General features: G+C 34.7%; 2 protein-coding genes across 4 annotated transcripts; both read right to left on the reverse strand.

Annotated features, from left to right (window-relative positions):
• Positions 1-966: 966 nt before the first annotated feature.
• On the reverse strand, positions 967-7850 carry LOC136219776 (uncharacterized). 2 transcript variants are annotated; one of them, XR_010684273.1, is made up of 12 exons: positions 7516-7850; positions 7355-7402; positions 7039-7218; positions 6847-6913; positions 6506-6570; positions 5922-6000; positions 5574-5692; positions 5394-5473; positions 5084-5153; positions 4271-4348; positions 2592-4183; positions 967-2475 (listed from the first exon to the last, which is right to left on the reverse strand). XR_010684273.1 is itself a non-coding variant. In XM_066007311.1 (11 exons), exons 1-11 carry the CDS (start codon positions 7768-7770, stop codon positions 4115-4117), a joined length of 1110 nt encoding a protein of 369 aa, XP_065863383.1. In that variant the 5' UTR covers positions 7771-7850; the 3' UTR covers positions 967-4114. The 2 variants fall into 2 exon arrangements, 1 of the variants encoding a protein (XP_065863383.1); XM_066007311.1 differs by having other exon boundaries at positions 967-4183.
• A 2846-nt stretch (positions 7851-10696) lies between these two features.
• Positions 10697-19293, reverse strand: LOC136219777 (protein phosphatase 2C 70). Of its 2 annotated transcripts, none has more exons than XM_066007314.1 (13): positions 19047-19293; positions 17553-17727; positions 17225-17425; positions 16945-17117; positions 16691-16849; positions 16220-16363; positions 16042-16103; positions 15054-15189; positions 13130-13224; positions 12421-12524; positions 12196-12325; positions 12015-12069; positions 10697-11343 (listed from the first exon to the last, which is right to left on the reverse strand). In XM_066007314.1, the coding sequence occupies exons 1-13, from the start codon at positions 19167-19169 to the stop codon at positions 11182-11184; spliced, it is 1719 nt and encodes a 572-aa protein (XP_065863386.1). In that variant the 5' UTR covers positions 19170-19293; the 3' UTR covers positions 10697-11181. The 2 variants fall into 2 exon arrangements, with proteins under 2 accessions (XP_065863386.1, XP_065863384.1); XM_066007312.1 differs by having other exon boundaries at positions 12421-12536; positions 19047-19291.
• Between the last annotated feature and the right edge of the window lie 435 nt (positions 19294-19728).

Genomic DNA, 19728 nt, shown 5'->3' on the forward strand with positions numbered 1-19728 from the left:
ATTTAGAAGAATGCATTCAAGATGTGAAGTGACACTTTCATGCTTTTTTTACAATTAAAGATATAGGGCATGCTAAATATTTTTTGGGGTTAGTTGGCAAGAGACTCAGCTGGCATTTTTTGTATCTCAACATAAATATACTCTTGATCTTTTACATGATGTTGGATATGATTCTTGTACCTCTTCATGTTGTCCAACGCAACTAGGTATAGATCTCGGTCCTTTTGGTGGAACTCCTCTACCCGATCCAAATTTTTTATCATCGATTGGTTGGTCGGTTACTATACTTAAATTTTACTAGGCCTGATATTGCCTTTGCTGTCCAACAACTCAGCCAGTTTATGCATTCTCCTTGTAACCATCATTTGGATGTTGTGTTTTACTTGTTACGGTATCTCATGAGAGAGAGAGAGACGTGTCGCTCTCTCAACTGAGGGATAAGTATATCTCGTCATTATCAAGTAATAAATTTAGTTAAGTCCATGTATCGAATCCACAGAATTTATACCCACAAGTATGGAACCACTCGGTTCTATATGTTATCTAGGTGGTGAATATTTTAGGTTGGTTTGGGTAACAATTATAGACTACTCCTAAACTATATGTGAGACATTTTTTTATGCGTTTTAAGCCCTTATGGGATGATACGTATGGCGTTAAGTTACAACACGTGATAAACAATATTTCAGAATATATACGAGTAACAATTTACTCTTGCAAAGATGATTATATGTAAACTGACCAACTTCGTGAAGTTCTTAGATCGTGGTTCCCTCTTAAGGAAACTCTAATTCTTAGATTCAGAAAATAGGGCCCGTAAGTTTCGTGGTATTAATTCCTATGGTTTCCGAGTTGTCAATTTCGGTAAGCCAATACTTATGTGAATCCTAATTGATTTCGGAGTTTGCAATCAACCTATATAATAATAAATTATAAGAATCAAAGCAAGGAATAAACATCAACAAGTATAGTGAAACTGAAAAACTTATACCATATATTATAACTGTGAAAAGCGTATATGCAGAATACAACCGAATCTAGCACATAGGAAGAATACAAACTAGTTAACAAGGTAAAAGGGAAGAAGAACCATCCCTTAGAACTAGCTAACCGGACTCAAGGTCGTCGCTTCGGATTCGGAGGTAGAACTCTCGAGCTTGGGGAACAAAGATGGAATGTAACTTCATCGAAGGAATGGGAGAATTACAACAACCTCTCAAGATGTAAGGATTTTATTACCTAAAATGCCTAATTGAGTGTCAATCACTTCTATTTATACAAAAATCAAACTTGGGACATAATCATAATTACATTTATCTTTGATCGTTTCACATAAGAAAACACAAAAATTAGGGTCACACGGCGTATGGACCAGGTGACAGACCGTGTTGACCATGTGGACTGGTTGACCCAGGCTAAATTGGACCTTGACTGGATGGATATTGCCTTTTATTGTCTTCTAAAAAATTGGCTCACACGCCATGTGGGATTTTGTGGAGTTTTTGTCCGTTGGGCAACAATTGACACGGCATGTTGACTAGGTGACATGTCGTGTTGACTTCGAGACCAAAGGGGACAGTTGACTGACAGCTCGCGAATTCAGTCTTTTTAACTCACATGTCATGTTGACCTTGTGACACGACGTGTCGCTTGCTGCAGGGCTATTATTTCTCCTTTTTCATATGGTGCATGGAGAGCTTTCATGGTTCTTTCTCGTTTCCTCGTGCATTTTTGTGGCCTATAAAACACGATCATTGGAACCGAGATTAATTTATTTATTCATTATTAATTAAAGGAATTTAATAACGACCGAAATCAAGTAATAGTGCATATTTTATTATTTTTGTTATTTTATTAAAATATACGCAAAATCAAATAATAAACGTAATAATTAGCTCAGAAATAAATCGTAAATTATCCTAAAAGATAGGGATAAAACACTCTTATCAATATCTTCGCGATACTCCTTGTTATGACTGTTTTATGGATCTCAAAGTTCTTTTGCCTTACGTGGGTATTGTGATGTTGATTGGGGTTGATGTCGGGAGACTCATCGCTCTATCAGCGGTTATTGCATCTTTTTGGGGGATTCTTTGGTCTCTTGGAAGGCAAAGAAACAACCTACTATTAGCAAGTCCTCCGATGAAGCCGAATACCGATACATAACAAGTACTAGTTGTGAACTTAAGTGGATTTCTTATATTCTCAATGCATTGCAACTTCCTCTTCACTTGCCTATTTCCCTACATTGTGATAATGGGGCAACCATTTTCATCGCTTCCAATCCGGTTTTTCATGAGCGTAAAAAATATATCGACATTAACTATCATATCATACGCCAACATCTTACTTTTGGGTTTCTTCAAACACCTCATGTTCCTACTAGTTCACAAATAGTTGATGCTTTTACCGAGCCACTGTCAGCTCCACATTTACAGCCTTTCTTAGTCAAGATGGGACCGGTTTCTTCCCAACCTTCATAGATAAGAAATATAGAATTTAGTTTGTTATATTACTGATGAGATGGATCATTATTGACCACATGTTTTATATACATTTGCTATATAACTCAAAGGCAACTAAGAACTCACTTTTCCAATACAATTAATTCAATGGATTTGTCATTCATTTTATATTCTTTTTCTGCATAATATCCTATATCTGCAAGATGTCTTTCAAATCCTTCTAGTTTGCATCCTTAGCCTCGAACTTTTCTTGAATTCGTGGATCCATATTGTCGGTTAGACATCCAATAAGTTGGATCAGTGTTTGAAACTCAAAACACAGGTGGTAATATAAAAGATAAATAATGATAGATTGATAATACTAATGGAATGGAATTAAAAACAAATGAGAGCAAAAGATAAAATGGATAGAGCCAACTCTCTAATTGTTAGAGGAGAAACCTCCCTCCTTACTGAAGTAGAGCCTTTGTTAAAGGCAACCAAAGAAAACACAAAACTAACTCTTCCTTCTCTACAACTATCCGACGTAACTTAATATTAAGCCCCTAACCTATTATTTGATCACATTTTGCCCATGAACTATCTCAAACAAATTTAGATGTAGACTTGACAAAACCATTATCCTCCGTCATGTATAGTGATATTTTGACATATGAACTTGACACATCACACGTTTTGAAGATTATTTACCACATAAATTCTTTTATGTGAAAATAATTAATTAGATTAAAAAATAAAAACAAATCTCTAAACTAAAATTTATTAAATTTAAGTGTCGAACTATCGTCACGTGTCAATAGAATAACAATTATGCTAAGTCTTCATTCAAATAGGGTGAAATTGCACTAATTGGAATATATCAGGAGCCAAATATGACAAAATAATAGGTCAAGAGCCAAATAACAAAATTTTGGATAGATCGAGGGTCAACTAGTGGTTTAAGCCATAACTATCCCTTATATACTAAAGGATACCTAAATACTAGTACTAATGTTTTATACCCAAAATGCCCTTTTTTCTACTATGGACTATGCCATTCTCTATCAGGTTGCAGTCCAAGCTGGATTTTGAGAGGTTTGATAGAGCTATCTTGATCTGGAGCAATTCAAACTTGTGTGGCATTTTGTGGATGTGGTGGTTTTATAGAAACCTGTTAGCTCATGAGAAAACTGGTCTTGATGTATATCTTACTTTTACAAAAGCCCAATTGATGATCTTGTCTATTTGTCCTCTTCAATCTAAAAGGATGAAGTTAATGCTACTATTGTTTCAAGTTGGTTTCCTCGTCTAATTGTTTTAAATTGAATGTAAATACAACATCTGGTTTAGCCTAGCTCAGCCCAGACATAATGTAAATATAATGTCTAATCCAGCCTATGAAGATGTCTAATCCAGATTGATGAATCAAAAAGCCTCACATCAAGGAATTTTGATTCGCATGCTGGACCTATTCCCCATTACCAAAAGTTATAAACGGATATCTTCCAAAATTGTCAAACTTAAACAATGTAACCAAAAAAAGTTAAGAAATAAGATACACCTTTCAATAATATCAATGAATGTCTTCTCTATTGTCAGAAAACAGCTCCCAATCTCTCCCAATTAGACCAGATTGGCTTTTGATCTTACCCGACTTCAGAATAATTCTATCATTGAATTCTTTGCAAGGCTCGGTTAATTGGTTCTTGGAAATATTGAAGTGATATAAAAATTGCTTCCTATAACAAAAGACATTCTGAATCACAATAACATCTTTTAACAAATACAATTTGTCTATGTAAAGAAGAAAATATCTAAATGTATACCTCAGTTCGAATTGTTCTACTTCCTTGATGAGGACAGATATTCAAGTAAGAACTGAAAACATCGCAAGCCTTTTTTCCCTTCACCAAGAAGAAACGCCAAATCAATACTTTATCTTAAGCAGCTAACTAGACTCGAGTCATTACTTTATGCAACATGCATAAAGAACAGGCAAGGATGCATGTGTGTGAGTAAGGAAGTGTCAACCATTTTATTCCAACTACACTTCGTGCTCTCAAAATCATATAACAAGGAGGGAAATAGTTCAACTTGTTTCCAAGGGAGAAAAATGGGAAGATGGAAAGAAAAAGAAAGAAGAGAGACAATTGCTTTTTTTGTGTGGATAAAGTAAAAAAAAAAAAAAAAAAAAAAACCCTACTATCCTTACCAGCCAAGAGCAATATCCATATAAATATTACAATCGAGGACCTAATGTTAACAATCTAAGCCAATTACAGACATGTGGCATTGGATTCTAATCAAGTGTTGGGAAAAAAAAAATTAAAAAACCCAATGTCAAACTTAAAAGGCATTCACCCCTAAACTTATTATGGGATTGCAAAACTATGCAACTAGTGCAGTATACATGAAGTTCATTAGGATGTTTTAAGGATGTCTGGAATTGATCCAACTTCTCAAAATTAGGACTCAATTGTACCATTCTTGGCTAGCAGCGATAGGAGTATTTTTGTGCCTTAACCTTGTTTCCCTCTTTTGAAGTAAGGAGAGACAGTTATCCATAAAATGATGCAAAATAAGAATGATCTTTCAAGAATATCAGTATATTCTGTATTTTGAATTGGAAGAAATAGTACCTTCAAATTACTGTCTTCTTCAATACTTTCTTCCAATCCAGCGAGCCCACCAAAAGCAATCAGCAAATGCCTTGCCAATTAAACATACAATCAGAAGAATGAAGTTGGAAGAATGTGCTTTAAATACACTCATATACTATCCAATAAAAAAAAATCCCTTACAAGTAGAGAAAACAAAACATTATATTATGAAAAAGATAACCCAATTGGCTAAAAGTCCAAAAACTGGAACACTGCTGAGAGTCTCTTGCCATAATAATTGAGTCCAGCCACCTACAGGAAACTACAGAGTTAATTGAAAGCAAAGTACCTGAAAGTTGGTAATGAAAGCTCCGATGCATTGATAATCTCACCATGCTCTGAGGTACCAATTATATGGTCATACCCACCCTATATTAACAAAACTGAAGTTAATAAAGACCTAATGTAAACTGACAAACACAAAGCTACAAACGGCTTTTAAGAAGAAGATAGGATCAAATATGAGTACCTTATATGGACAATTGTTAAATACTGAACTAATATTAGAAGCATAACGCACTCTATATCCCCAATACATTCCTGCTTCCTCCCTGGGCTTGGATAATGAGACAACCTGGCGTGGTAAATCTAGATAAACACGATATAAGCTCATGAGATTTGTGGATTTATTATTCTGCAAGCCTACTGTCTCCTTATTTTTGTGACAACAGATATTTCTATGAATTAACCGTGGTGTACCTCTGGTCATATCTAAAGCTCTTTTGGCCCTATCATTTGAATTCACTTAAAATAGACAGGAGAACAAAACAGGCAAGGTTTAAAACTTTATAACAGGAATTGAAGATAAACTGATTACCCGAATCCAAACTGCGGTTGGTCCCCATTGCCACAGTTACTCTAATGCCAGGTTCAAGTGCTTGATCAACTACAACATTCTGCATAATTTAGCTTCAAATCTGTGAAACATTAAATTTACAACAGGCTTGGTTCTGATCTAGACTTCAAAGTCAAAATCATAAAATTGGTGCCAAATGAAGAAAGCATGATGCAGGGAAGAAAAAAAAAACACTATACATTAAGCTTTCATGTTCCATACTGAAAAAACCTCGCCTGAACAAAATGGTTGAGATCAGCACAGGAACACAAGAAAACATATTATACAATGCAAATAAAATAAAACTGTGATGCATGTTTTTTTGACTTTGCTTAATCTAATTCCAGCCAACCACTTTTGCCACACTGTCAAAAAATTGACAGATTCAAGATCTTAGAAGCATATAGTGCCTATAATTTCATCCAACATGCTTATGGAAAAAGATTCTCACCTAGTAATTATCCAACTCTTGCTATTTCTAACATATATGAAACGACAAGACACTTAATTTAGGAAGAAACAGGAGGTCAATATCAAATCAGTAACAAAATCAAGTAGATTGCTACCTTACTCAAACCAACATCAACCTGAGTCCCTACAGAATTTGGAGCTTTTTCATTTAATGTGATTCCTGCAACATTAACATAAGACATCAAATGGTAAATTGAATGAAGGGAAATACAAAAAATGTTGAAGATAAGAATCCACATAAGATATCCAGATCTACAAAAGAAACAAAGGTGTACCAAAATCAAAAACCTTACCACCTTTGACCAACAATAAAATTTCTAGTTGATGATCATGAAACTTTTGCCCATATTTAGAAAATAACTTTTCATTCACCTTAATCCGCCCAAAAAAGGCTATCCCCTGAGCATGTGAAAGAACTGAAATATCAAACACTTACCTTCTCGAAATGAACACCACTCATGTTTGCGCAAATGATGTGGAGCATCAAGAGGAGGCAATAGACCCTTCCAAAAGAAAAATTCAAAGTGCACAATTATAAACAACTTCAGTTCAGGCCACCAACAATCACCAAAACTCAAAGAATCCAAATTTGGAATAATATAAAAGTCATCAGCATTCAGCAACTCACCACAAATCTCAGGCAATTAAGCTTAGGAAACAAAGCTTTTCTTAAATACTGTGGAGTCTCGAGGTACCGCAAGATTCTTATGAGAAATGCTGCACCACTTTCATTCTCATCATAACCATTGCCTGTGTCCATAGTAGGATCCTCGTTCACTGAACTAGTCTTATTATCAAACACCACTACCTGCTCACAGGATGAAGGTCAAATCGCAATTAAAGCAAGTCCTCTTATACAATTACACCGTTCGGGGGAAATGATCTCGAATAGAATGTCAAGTTAGCAATAAAGCGAAGTATTAATGGAGGAATAAGGCACGGACCTCATCAATTCGAAATATGGTCGCTGCACGAGCAATCTGACCAGCCAACTGATAAAATTGAAATACAAGAAGGACAAACTCTGAGGAATCGAAAAACTGTACAATGGATGAATATAAGCTACGGAAACTGTAAAATGAGGAGCATAGAGAGTCAGTCGTACTCGGGTAGCAAGTTCAAGAGACTGAGCGTTGTCGATGATTGAACCAGCGATGGCTATGCTCACTGTAGGTATTCCCTTCACTTCATTCTTGTCTTTCTCTGTCTCAGTCTCAGCTCTTTCCTTCTTTTTCTTCTTCTTCTTCTTCTTCTTCTTCTTCTTTCTCTGAGAATCTCCATCAACGAGCTCCTCCGCCTCGAGCTCATTTTCCACTCCCTCAACTTCTGTATCTGATTCTGATCTTTTCTTCTTGCCCATTTCTTTGACGTTCGGGATTTACAACTGAGCTTCTTCCGGGTTTGGAGAGGGGTTTTCCGGGAGTTATGGGGTTCTGTAGCTTGTTATTAGAAAGCGGAAACATCTTAAGCAATGGGTTTTCGGGTCGGGCACCCAAATTATAACCGGATTCAAACGTCCAATGGAAAATAGCAGGCTTTAACCAGATTCAAAAGTAACATTAACCCATCTATCCAAATTTATTTATGAAATCTCAAAGTGTATAACAACTCAACAGTTAACAGTTAAATAAATAATTCTGTTAAATTATTATTATTGTATTGTTATGTGTATTATGAATAATATTCGAAATTATATTAATTTAAATAATTTAATATAACATGCTTTTGGTATTAATAGCCGCAACCTTATCAAAGCTATTAAAAGGCTTTGCTCTTTCTTTGAAATCGTAGATTTCAGTCATATTTTCAGAGAGCAGAACCGTGTTGCTGATCGCGTGGCTGCTACCGGCCATGAGGGGGTGTTAGGTGTTACTACCCTCTCTGAACCCCCTAGTTATCTCTCTTCCCTTCTTCTTGAGGATAGGATTGGGGTTAGCTTCCCTAGGCTAATCCCAAGTTAGCTTGTTCTTTGTTTGTTTTTTCTTTTCCTGTTTCTACCCAAAAAAAAATTTAGCATTGGAATTTAACCAAATAATATTATCAATATAAATATAAAGATAGATGATGACAAATAGTGTTTTAATCCAAAATAACACTAACTAGTATATTTTCATATGTAGTGAAGTGGATTTTTTTTTCTTTTACAAAATTATATCTTTTACAATATCAGAAAAATAAAAGTATTGTGTGACATGATGAAATTAACATATCGTCATGTTAATGAAAATCAATAATTTCATGTCAAATCGTTACAAAAAAAAATTAATTTCATGTCATATTAAAAAAATCCAACAAATAAACATAGACGTTAATAAAGTCTATGTACTACATTAACAAAAACTAATGAGTTAAGCTATGTTTATTTTGTTTTTAACACTATTGGAGGAACTTACTTTGTTAAAGTCCACCATCATCTAATGATGAAAAAAACAAAGTAACCTTTATTTTATCAAAAACAAAGTAAACATGGTTGATCGAATTTGTTTATTTTACTAACAGTTTCCTTTTGCAACAAAGTATATGTGTATCACATTTCTATACTTGTAAATATGTAAAACACATCAAATTTTTCTTTTTACTTTACCCTGAAAACTAAGAAAGGGAACAAAATTTAAAATGCTACTTTTGTCACAAAATGATAAATCACTTCTAGTTTTCACGTGTTTTAATTAAAAATATTTGTTATAGTTAAAGAAAAAATTCTTACATATAGTTTTTCTAATTTACCTGCATTTAACTTACTAATATAAATGGATGGATGATTATTAAATTAATGATTACTAAATTATAGTTTTCAATAACATTTTTGTGATGTGATTAGCACAATGTTTATAATTTGAAATTAATTTATCGTACTTTATTATTTTATATGTATAATAAATATATTTTTTATAATAATAGTACAGGATATTTTGGAAAGATTAGAAAACAGCTCTCTTATAAAAGGAAATTTGATCTATAAATTAGGGTGGACAAAAATGATAAACTAATCTACCAAATTGAAATAGAAAACAAAAACAAATGTTTCAAGAAAAAAAAATATACATATTTTTGTAGTGAAAGCGAGCAAACCTGGAAAAAGGAGGGCCCATGAAATTCCAAACATGTTGGCACTTCAGAAGACCACCCAACAACTAGTAAACCCAATATCATCAAAAAGAAAAAAGAAAGATAAAGTTTATACAAAAGAATGAAAATTAAAAAAAAAATGAAAAATACAACCAGAGGCCAATGGCCTAAACAAATCGGAAAAAATTCAGTCCGACGAAAAATAAACGGGACACAAAAACCGGGAACGAGGGCCACCAATTATCAACCGAAGCAGCAGCTCCAAAGCGAGCGAAACCATCTGCAGAGGCATTCCCTTCACGATAGATATGACTCACTCTGACGTCTGACGATCCGAGTGGCTAAAATTTTGAGGCACTCCAATCCCAAAGAAGCTCCCAATGAACTAGATTGGAGTGATGCTCAAGCAAGCTCGTGACTTAACTCAAATCACACTCAATCCAAAGATGGAACCAGTCAAAACGGGTTATTGCCTTGACAGCAAAAATAACCGCCTTTAATTCCACCCAATATGCGCTTCTATTTCCAAGGGGAATCGTGAAACAAGCTTCTGGAAACCCTCGACAATTACGAAAAATTCCACCCGCACCTGCTAATACGCCAGATGCGGAACGACACGTGTTCAACTTAATCCACTGGGGTGATGGAGGCGGCCAACAGACAGAGACCAGACGAGGAGGCGGCCAACAGACAGAGACCAGACGAGGAGGCGTCTTAAGGATCCCTGAAATGAGGAATTTATGCAATATGCTCCAGTCCTCTATATTGTTAAGCATACAGCCAGTCCTAAAAAAATCTACCAATTTAACGGCTTCCAAATCTCACGCAATGCCACATGAATTCTAAAGGGGACACCATTAAAAATGCAATCATTTCCCATTCACCAAATCACCCAAACCGCGTGAGTAATAGCCCCGCTGAACAATGCAAAAACTTGTGCACTCATATCTAGAGATTGAGCAAAAGTTACTAGCCAACAACAGTTGCAGAACAAAAACGGACACCAAACACTCGTGAGATGGCCCACCAGATAGCGTATGCGAACTGGCAGCAAAGGAAAATGCGATCGTGACTCCCTGACTCAGCATTGCAAAGGCAGCAGCGGGAAGCTAGTGAAAAAATTGTAGTTTTTTTTTCAATAATATTTTGTTATGAAATTTTGAAAACATTATGGAAATTTGAAGATTTGTCCAATCAATAAAAACAAAAGAATGGACTTAAGAAAAAAGGCGACAAGCACTGATGCACAGTATTCTATCATTTATCCTGTAAGTGTAAATAAATTAACAAAAAAAAGGTAAAAAAGAATCCCTAATTTTTGTGTATGCTTCTTAAATTTCTGTCTCAAATCTCTTATTATTTCACAACTAATTGCTAAAGCATTGCATATGCATCCCTTGGGTTGTACCCTATGAAAAGTGAAACCTATCTCGTAGAATATTGCATTGTTAGCTGAGATCCTACCTAAATTTTCTATCCTCGTAGCCCCCTTCCCGAATTCATCCAACCATCCTTTTCAATCTTTAAAGGTAATCTTCACTGTACACCTTTTGGGAAGCGACCAACTCAACCATGTAAACCTTTGATGCATACTTCCAACTGATTGATTTGGCACAAGACTAATGCTGACAACAGACAACAACTCCAACACGTTGGGAAGAGAAAACGCATAATTGTACACTATAAACTCTGTAAATTTATATTAAGATACAACTTTACAAGGAGATGTCCTAGATTTGCTATCAAAATCCAAGAATATTATGGAGGTGTTATCCTTCGTCCGCAGTGTTCTAGCCTCACTCAATAAAAAATTAGCAACTTTCTCGGCCGGAGTATCCTCCTCCATCAAGTATCTCTCCCTCGTCTGTGCAGGTCAAAAATTCATGTCAAAAAAATACAACTTTCCAGAAATAGCAGCAAAATGTTATTTGTTACAAGGGATAAAGATCCAAATTTGTGCCTAATGTTTGTGTAGAAATGTGTACCTTTACGTACAAAAAAAAATGGGAAAATTTTATCCTCAGTATTTCCAACATGGAGAAATTTTGGGCCCTGATAGTGGCAGAATAAGCCTTCTAACTACTTGAAGTGAAAAAAAAATGAACACAGCCCATGTGAACTGGGCATAAAATACTTTTTGCCTCTACCCCAGCCAAAATGAAGCCGTTTTAGTCTGGTCTGGGAAAAAATGCACAGCACTTCATCTGTTGGGTGCACTTAGCACCCTGCAGATGAAGATAGAGTGAAGGGCTAAACCACCCCTATAAAGGGTGGTTCCCAATGGCCGGGGAACGCTGACACCCTCGTGTCCTCCTGCCTCCACCTCTGGGCCCAGGTAAGAGTCCCATTTTATGGGTTTTGTCCCGAACCTAAAATTGCTGCATGTATCATCATTTGAGCCCACAATTGCTTTTAAGTTGTAAGCGTTGAGGATAAAATTTTACCAATTCTTACATTAGGAGTATATTTGCATTTTCCCAAAAAACATTGAGGGAAATTTGGACCTTCCCTTGTGTTCAACATAAAAAGATTCACCTGCATCACAAGCTGAACTGCCTTTTTAAGACTAATGACATCCCAAAAGCCATCACTGCAGTTTTGCATGATCCAAAGACAATTAAGCAAAACTGAATAATCATGAGCCTGAGACAATATAACAAATGCCCAAAATGCAATTTATGACTGCAAAAAGTACATCTATTGGAAACAAAATCACCTTGCCATCAGTGCAAAGGCGCTACTTGCTCGATCTATATGCACAGCTTCACTTATGTAGGGTTCACAACTGAATCGGGCCTCCTGTTGTTTCAGAAACTTGTCTCCAAGCATTCGAGCAAGATTCAATCCTGAACGACAGGGGGAAGGGAAAATAAATATGAATGAATTGACATCATTCCAAAGTTTTTCTTTCTAACAAGTTATTCAGTCATTTTTCCCTTACCGCAAAGACGTGTTTCTCCATCTTTCAATGGTTCTCCTGATTCATTGATTCTAAGTCTTTCAGAATAACTAGTTATTCTATGGTCTTCCGTCATTTTAATCTGCCTGTCGTCAACACTGGAAATCATATCTAGCTGTAAATATGGTATTGTCGGTATAATTATAACAGATTTCATTTTATGGTATAAGTCGTTAGTATACAAGTTACTCTTATGGAAGGGATAGGGGAATTGTTTTTGGAGTTGTTGTTTGGCTGCCTTAGCGATGGCTCTACTTAGTAGAGATGGAGACTCTCCTGTGGGGATTAGGGCATTAGTTCTATCCATTTCATCATTTGTTCATTTTTGTTCCCTTCTATAAATCAATAATAGGAAGACAAAAATGAACAAATGATGAAACGGAGAGATCTATTGCCCTAATCCCCGCAGGTGAATCTCCCTCTCTGCTGAGGCGGCCAAACAACAACCCAAAAACAATCCCCTTTTTCCTTCCGTAAGAGTAACTTATATACTAATGACTTATACCACAAATACCCCTGTCCTATAGAACATTCCTACTAATGGGCTAGGCCATTCTCTATCACTCATTGCAGTTTTATCCGTAGTTATAATGGCTAGTACTTGAAAGAAACATATCCCAACACAAAATGGTGAATTTTTTTCTGAAACATGTTATCCAAAACAGACAAAGATAAGAACGATAAAGCATACTTCATAACACAAGCTGAATCCCCAACATTGGCACACTGAGCAAAGAAATTTTCGTCACCATCAGCCCAAACCAGAAGTACCGTTGCAGTACAACCCTGCAGGAAATTGATTGTTATATAAAATCTGTCTGCCCTCAATAACGACAATTACTAAAATTGATCAGAACAATAATTTGTTCTATTGTGCAGCTTCAAAAATTCAAGATATCCAAGCATGATATCAAAATGAACCAGATCTGTAGCATTCTTATACACTGTGAATTGATAGGATATAGGAACCATATCTACATGCCTATCATAGTTATCTAAATCCAAGAAGTAATACCAGCCAGCCATGTTAAAGATATTCAACAATTCATAATATTTGTCTACTTCTAGTTAACTGTTTCATTTTAGCTGTTCATTGTAAAGTACAGACGAAGACGTAGCCCTAAGGTATTTCTCACAGAACAAGAAACTAAGGGCTTGTATAGCTGTGGAAAACAATTCCTATTTTCCCGAAAAGATTTCTAAGAAAAATAAGATTCCATGTTTTCTAATATCACACTTGTGTTCGGAAAACATCCAAACGCTGCTTTTCAAACTTACTGTTATGGGGAAAACCAGATGGTTGCATAAATTTTATTGCTGGATTTTTTAACCTAGCAACAAATATTTTGCCTTTTATTATCAAAAAATTATAATTTCAGTATTCTATTTATAGTTTGATATTAATTTATGATATCTTATTTGATATTAATTTATGATATCTTATTTTCTTATTATGGTATTACTATTTTTAATATAATATATTATTAATTTATAAGAGCTTGCTAATTTTATGCCAGTCAATATTATAAAAAAAATTACGTATGCAATATTAACTTTGATTATTTAAGTTTTTTTTTTCATTCATAAATTAATTTATGTTCCTCTAATTAATTTTCATATCCTTTTTCTACTACACTTCTATTAATAATTTTTTTCAACTATTAGTATATAAATAGCATAAAATTGTAAATATAATAAGAAATAGAAAATTCGACATCTTTTGAGAAGTTTTTTTTATTTTTCTATTTAGGAAATAGAAAATTAGGAAAATGGAAAATATTTGCCATAACTAAAGCAATGATAAAGAATAGTCTAGCCCATTAGTAGGAAGAGAGGCTTTTCTGGTAAAAGACATTAGTACTAGTACTCATATCCTATACCAGAAATGCCCCTATACTAATGGGCTAGGTTATTCTCTATCATGGGCCTAAATGTATCAACCGCCTGCAAGCCAATATGAATGCATTGGTAACCAAAAACAATCTAAATAAATTTGAAAATTACAATTTCATTTCAACCCTCATGCCCAAAAAAGACAGCCAAAAAAGGAACAGAAAATATCTTAAACATTGATGTTTCAGAAAAAAAGGAATAGAGCACATCTTAAGAGGTACAACAAGTTGTACAAAAAGGTGAAAGTTCTTTATTAATTTTTTATATATGATATGAGTTGCATTGTGGGGTTTCATATAAATAAATCCATGCTACCACATTTTCAACTTTTTATGGAATAAAACACCAGTCAACTAAAGATCGGTATCCAGTAGTAAATCAACTATCAATCAGCTCAATTCAGACTCAGTGGCTCTTACACTGACAAGAAAGAAAGAACACCTTAATTTAGAAAAACCTAGTTTTTAACTGTCCGGGTTTGAAACCTCATTTTATCATTCAATCTTAAATCATCTAGGGAAAAAATAGATACTGTAATTACAAAATGCATCTATACAAATGACAAACAGAAGAAAAGGTAACAAACAATGCGGGGACTTGCTTCACTTCCTGTTTAATCTTTCACTTTATGAGATGCATGCATGTAAAATTTCCAGTTAAGACTCATCACAATAGCTCAAAAATAAATGACATCACAGAGAACAAGAGAATGTAAGGAAAACCTCATAAAAATTATTCATAGAAGCTTCTGTTTGAGAAAATGCAATTCTAAGAACTTCTGAAGCATCACATTGTGATAAAACTCTCTCCCTTGTTAGTGCATCAGATAAAATATGAGCAACCTTCTCAGGAAGTATCCTGGAGTAAAGAAAATGGGCAGACAATGATTATATATTACCCAATATAGCATAAGCAGCAATGCATAATAGAAAGGTATACAAAGGGAATAAAATTATATTAATCTTGATCTAAAATGCAAGATCAATAAAGTTAGTGCATAACCTAGCAATGGAAAATATAAGAGTAACTAAGTATATATTGATAAGAATAGCAGCAAAACACGCATATTTTACCAGAGGAGAAACAGCGAAAAAGAGAACTGCAGGGTGTTATACACAAGGGTATAGTTTCTATAAAGACTTCAACCGGTCAAAATGAAATGAAGAACTTTTTTTTTTTTTGAAAAGAAATGAAGAACTTAATAAATGACTACGGGTGACAATTTCTGACACCATCTACAGAGACAATCCGACTGACATGGCACGAATGACAAATTTATCTTTTCTCTTCTTTTTTTTTTTTTTTTTTTGCTATTTACATCATATATAATCATATGAAACATATATCGATAACACAGTAATTTTCACCTGGTCAATAACTGACCAAGTGAATTTGGTCCGTCACAGTTAGATCTAGAAAGTGTAAATCTTAGCCTTACGATTATTTTAATCTTCACCATAGGATTTTAATAAGCCTAAATCTAACGGTGACTGATCAAATTCACTTGGTCAGTCACTGACCAGGTGAAAACCATCGATAGACAACATAACACGATTTTGAAACTATAACCCCAATTGCCACCCCTATAACTGACCATTTTGCACAACAGAAAAAAAAGTGCTTTAAAATTTAGCTCCCATTGTTAAAAACAAAGAAGTGAAATTCAATCTACAAGACATGATATATAAAAACAGAAGTAAGAACACTAACTTGCTAGCAGAATCAGCAGCTGCTACTCCACCATGCCCATCACATATACCAAACACTCCAAACTGCAAGATAAGTAATTAGGTTGTTTAGCTTTTACGAAATATATTACATCTCCATTTTCATGTATTTCCCAGATAACACTTAACATTAGTTATAAGAAAATTCATAAATCTAAAACCTGGTCAATTCCAGGGAGGGGCCACTGAGAATAGGACACATCTTCCATTGCAAGCTTCTTTCCTCCTCGACGCAAAGCCATTGGATCTGATGCCATGCCTACACCAAAAGGTGTTTCATTTTCAGATTTAGATGTAACATGGACCTGGCAGAAGCAAAATATATACAAAGGCATCAATTAGCAACGCAATAGTAATGTACTATAATCAAAAAGCTCTCTAAGAAAGGGTAAATATATTATGTGACAACACAGAATAAGAGCATAAAACAGACAAAAACAAAAGTTATACATCCTGGAATGGAATTCAATAGATTGTATCTTTGCAGAATGGTAATTCAAATATCTTAAGAATTCCAAATCTTAGAAAAGAATTCAGTTTTACGGAAACCATATTTAACAACGAACCCAACCACCATTATACAAATGCATAAATCGAATCACAACATAAATAAAAGGAGCAGCTCGTCTTACATATATATTTGAGGTTGTGCCAAGCGTAATTATGTCTCCATTACATAGATCAATAGGATCACCCCAGTGCCTACTTCCAGAATCAGGATGATTAATCGAACGTGAATTCAGAAGTGTTCCATTTAAGCTACCCATATCTACCAGCTCCCACTTTTTCTTCTGAAATGACAGGAATCCATTAAAATCAGTGACAAACAATGCAGAACAAACATCACATAGTAAGAATCAGAATAATGTGCTTATCCAGAAATTACATCCATATTCCAGTTAATCATTGCATGCTTCCCTGACACCTCTGAGTCCTTCAACATTAAATCACTGGAAACCCTTCCAAGGGTCAGCGGAAGCCTTGAAGCACTGATAGACTGCGCAGAACAGCGAAGTCCACGAGAAGGACCAGAGATGACCTCCAAAGAGATGCAGCTTCCTGCACTTCTAATAGAAAACTATGATAACATTCTTTTCACATTTATACAAATAAATGTAACTATCCAAAATTAGCCTCCTCGTACAAATAAAAGTACATGAAATTACTTTGATCAGTGATAACCTTGGGCACCAATTCCCGAAAGGTATCATTATCTACACCAGATATCAAGACAGGATTTTTATCTTCATGCGCCACATGTGTCTGCGCTTCAGCTAGGTGCTCTTTTAAATTTACACGCTTAAGGGTCTGACCAACAGAGATATCCTCTCCAGCTTCAGACGCCACATTTAAAATCAAGCTATCTCCTGAAATGAAAGTAATAATACCAAAAATAAATCGCAAAAAGAAGATCAATGTTGTTTTCCTAGAGAGTAGAATACAACAAAAAAAAAAAATCATAATTTGATGAGAAGTGTACAAGAAGTACAATACCTTGGGTCGGATAGACTGATGTAGAAGGAGGTCTCTGTTTATGAACAAGTCCATGAGGTCGGGACATGCGCAATTGACCTTCATTTTGATAACATGCTCCCTCTAGATCAAAATTTCTTGCCAATTCATTGCTTTCCACATCATCTGAAACTAGTGGCCGCTCTAACTCCGCAGCCTGAAAACAGAATTTGGAGGTGTGAAAAATAATGCACCCAATCTCACCCATTCCAATAACACAGGAAAACAAGTATAAATTAACTTCTCTTTATCTACGCTATAAACCACTGTTGCATTGACAAAGTTGCAGATAAAGGATTACAGCAAGATAAAACTCAAAACCCTTGATTCAATTTTATGCATATCTATTCATGTCCATTATATATAAAAGATACATGCCAAGAAGCAAAAGACCTGTCTAGGATATTTAAAAGCGTTGGATAAATTTCAAGAAGCTTCTTAGGGATATTGTGTTCTCAATATATATGCAAAACCACATAATGCTATCAACAATTACCCTGTTTGGCTTATGCAGCGATATTAACCTGCATTAACAAATTTATAGGTGTTTCACTAATCCTTAGTAAAATTTTCTAAGCACAAGCATAAGAAAATCATAATTTCAAACACCAATCTTCGAATTAACCTTTATTTACCAAAGTTGAGTGTCATGAAGTATTTAAAACAAATAAAAAAAATAAGTCATCAGATACTTGCAAAGCTTCTGAAGTATTCCACCAAAAACACTTCCATGTGCAATAAGGCAACGGAAACAAGTTCATTCATAAAATATAACACATCAAGTAATGCCTACCCCAAATCATATGCATTTAAGCAGCCATTAACATCTCTCGCGTCCAAAACTAATAAACAACCACTGTAGCATAAATTCCATGGACATTGCAACTTGATACAATCAAATAATAAATTTCATGGAGATACAGATTAGTCGCCACCAATTTAACAATGCTTCTTAAGCTAATGATCATGTAGAAACAAGTTATAGTGTGAATAAAATCCCAAGTGCTTAAAGGACAAGATGAAAACCTATAGGAGACCAAATGTTTTACCTTAACATCAATCAAACAGTATAAGATCAATCGGTAAAAAATGAAAATAAATTAAACGAATAAAAAATATAGCTGCAAACTCAATGTAGACCTCTCAATGCTATTATTTGGAAGAATAAAAAAAGTAAACCCCTCAACCAGCCATCCTCTTTAGATTATCAATTATCAAACGAACTAAATTGAATCGTATCTCTCTATCTCTCCGCATACTTTATATGTGATTAAATTAAACAGTAACCAAATCGGCTATAGGAAAAACCTGAGGTTTCAGCTCTCGCTCTCAAATTCTATGATTGGTAACCAATCAATCAAACAGAACAGAACATAACATCACATCACATTACGTGAAATGAAATGAAATGAAACAGAGGATCAAAGACCTAAGAGCAGAAGAAGAAAGAAGGAAGAAGGAAGAAGGGAAGGGTACCTTGAGAGTGCGAGAACGGGAAAAGACGAATCGCCATGGTCTACAGGCGATGAAGATGATAATAAAGATGAGAAGCAACATAAGGAGGAGGAAGACACCGACAATGCCCTCTATCAGCAGCATCGCCACCGTCGTCTCTTTCTCTCTCTTGTTGTTTCTCTACAGATTAGAGATTGGGTCCTGATTTGCGAGAAACTCGCTTTGAAATGGTCGCACATTGTATTTCACATTTTTTTTTTCATTTTCCTTTTTGTATTTTCCTTTTCCTTCTACTTGTTTTTCCTTCCTTCCTTCCTTCCTATTGCTTCCTTCTTTCCCTCGCTACTACCACTCTACATTTTTTTTGTTTTTTATTTTTTGTTTTTTTTCTAAAAACGTTTGGTTTAAGCTTCGGAATTAGAATCGGTAAAGGAATTGGAATATTACGAAATCAGAATCAGAATAATTATTTATATGTTTCATTGGGTTAAATATGAAATCATTTTGTGATTAATTTTCAAACTGATTGGTTTTCTAATAATTGGAATCGAAATTAATCTGATATTTATTAAAAGAAAATAGCAATAATTATAACTAATCAAAATAAAAATTTCAAAAAAATCTTATAGCTTAGGAACCATTAATTATCAAAAGCAAATAGTAGAAAGGTTTGGGAAGGGGTCCTTCCTCATCACATTCTTCC

The sequence above is a fragment of the Euphorbia lathyris genome, chromosome 2 (assembly GCF_963576675.1).
Source record: "Euphorbia lathyris chromosome 2, ddEupLath1.1, whole genome shotgun sequence".
Lineage (NCBI taxonomy): Eukaryota > Viridiplantae > Streptophyta > Magnoliopsida > Malpighiales > Euphorbiaceae > Euphorbia > Euphorbia lathyris.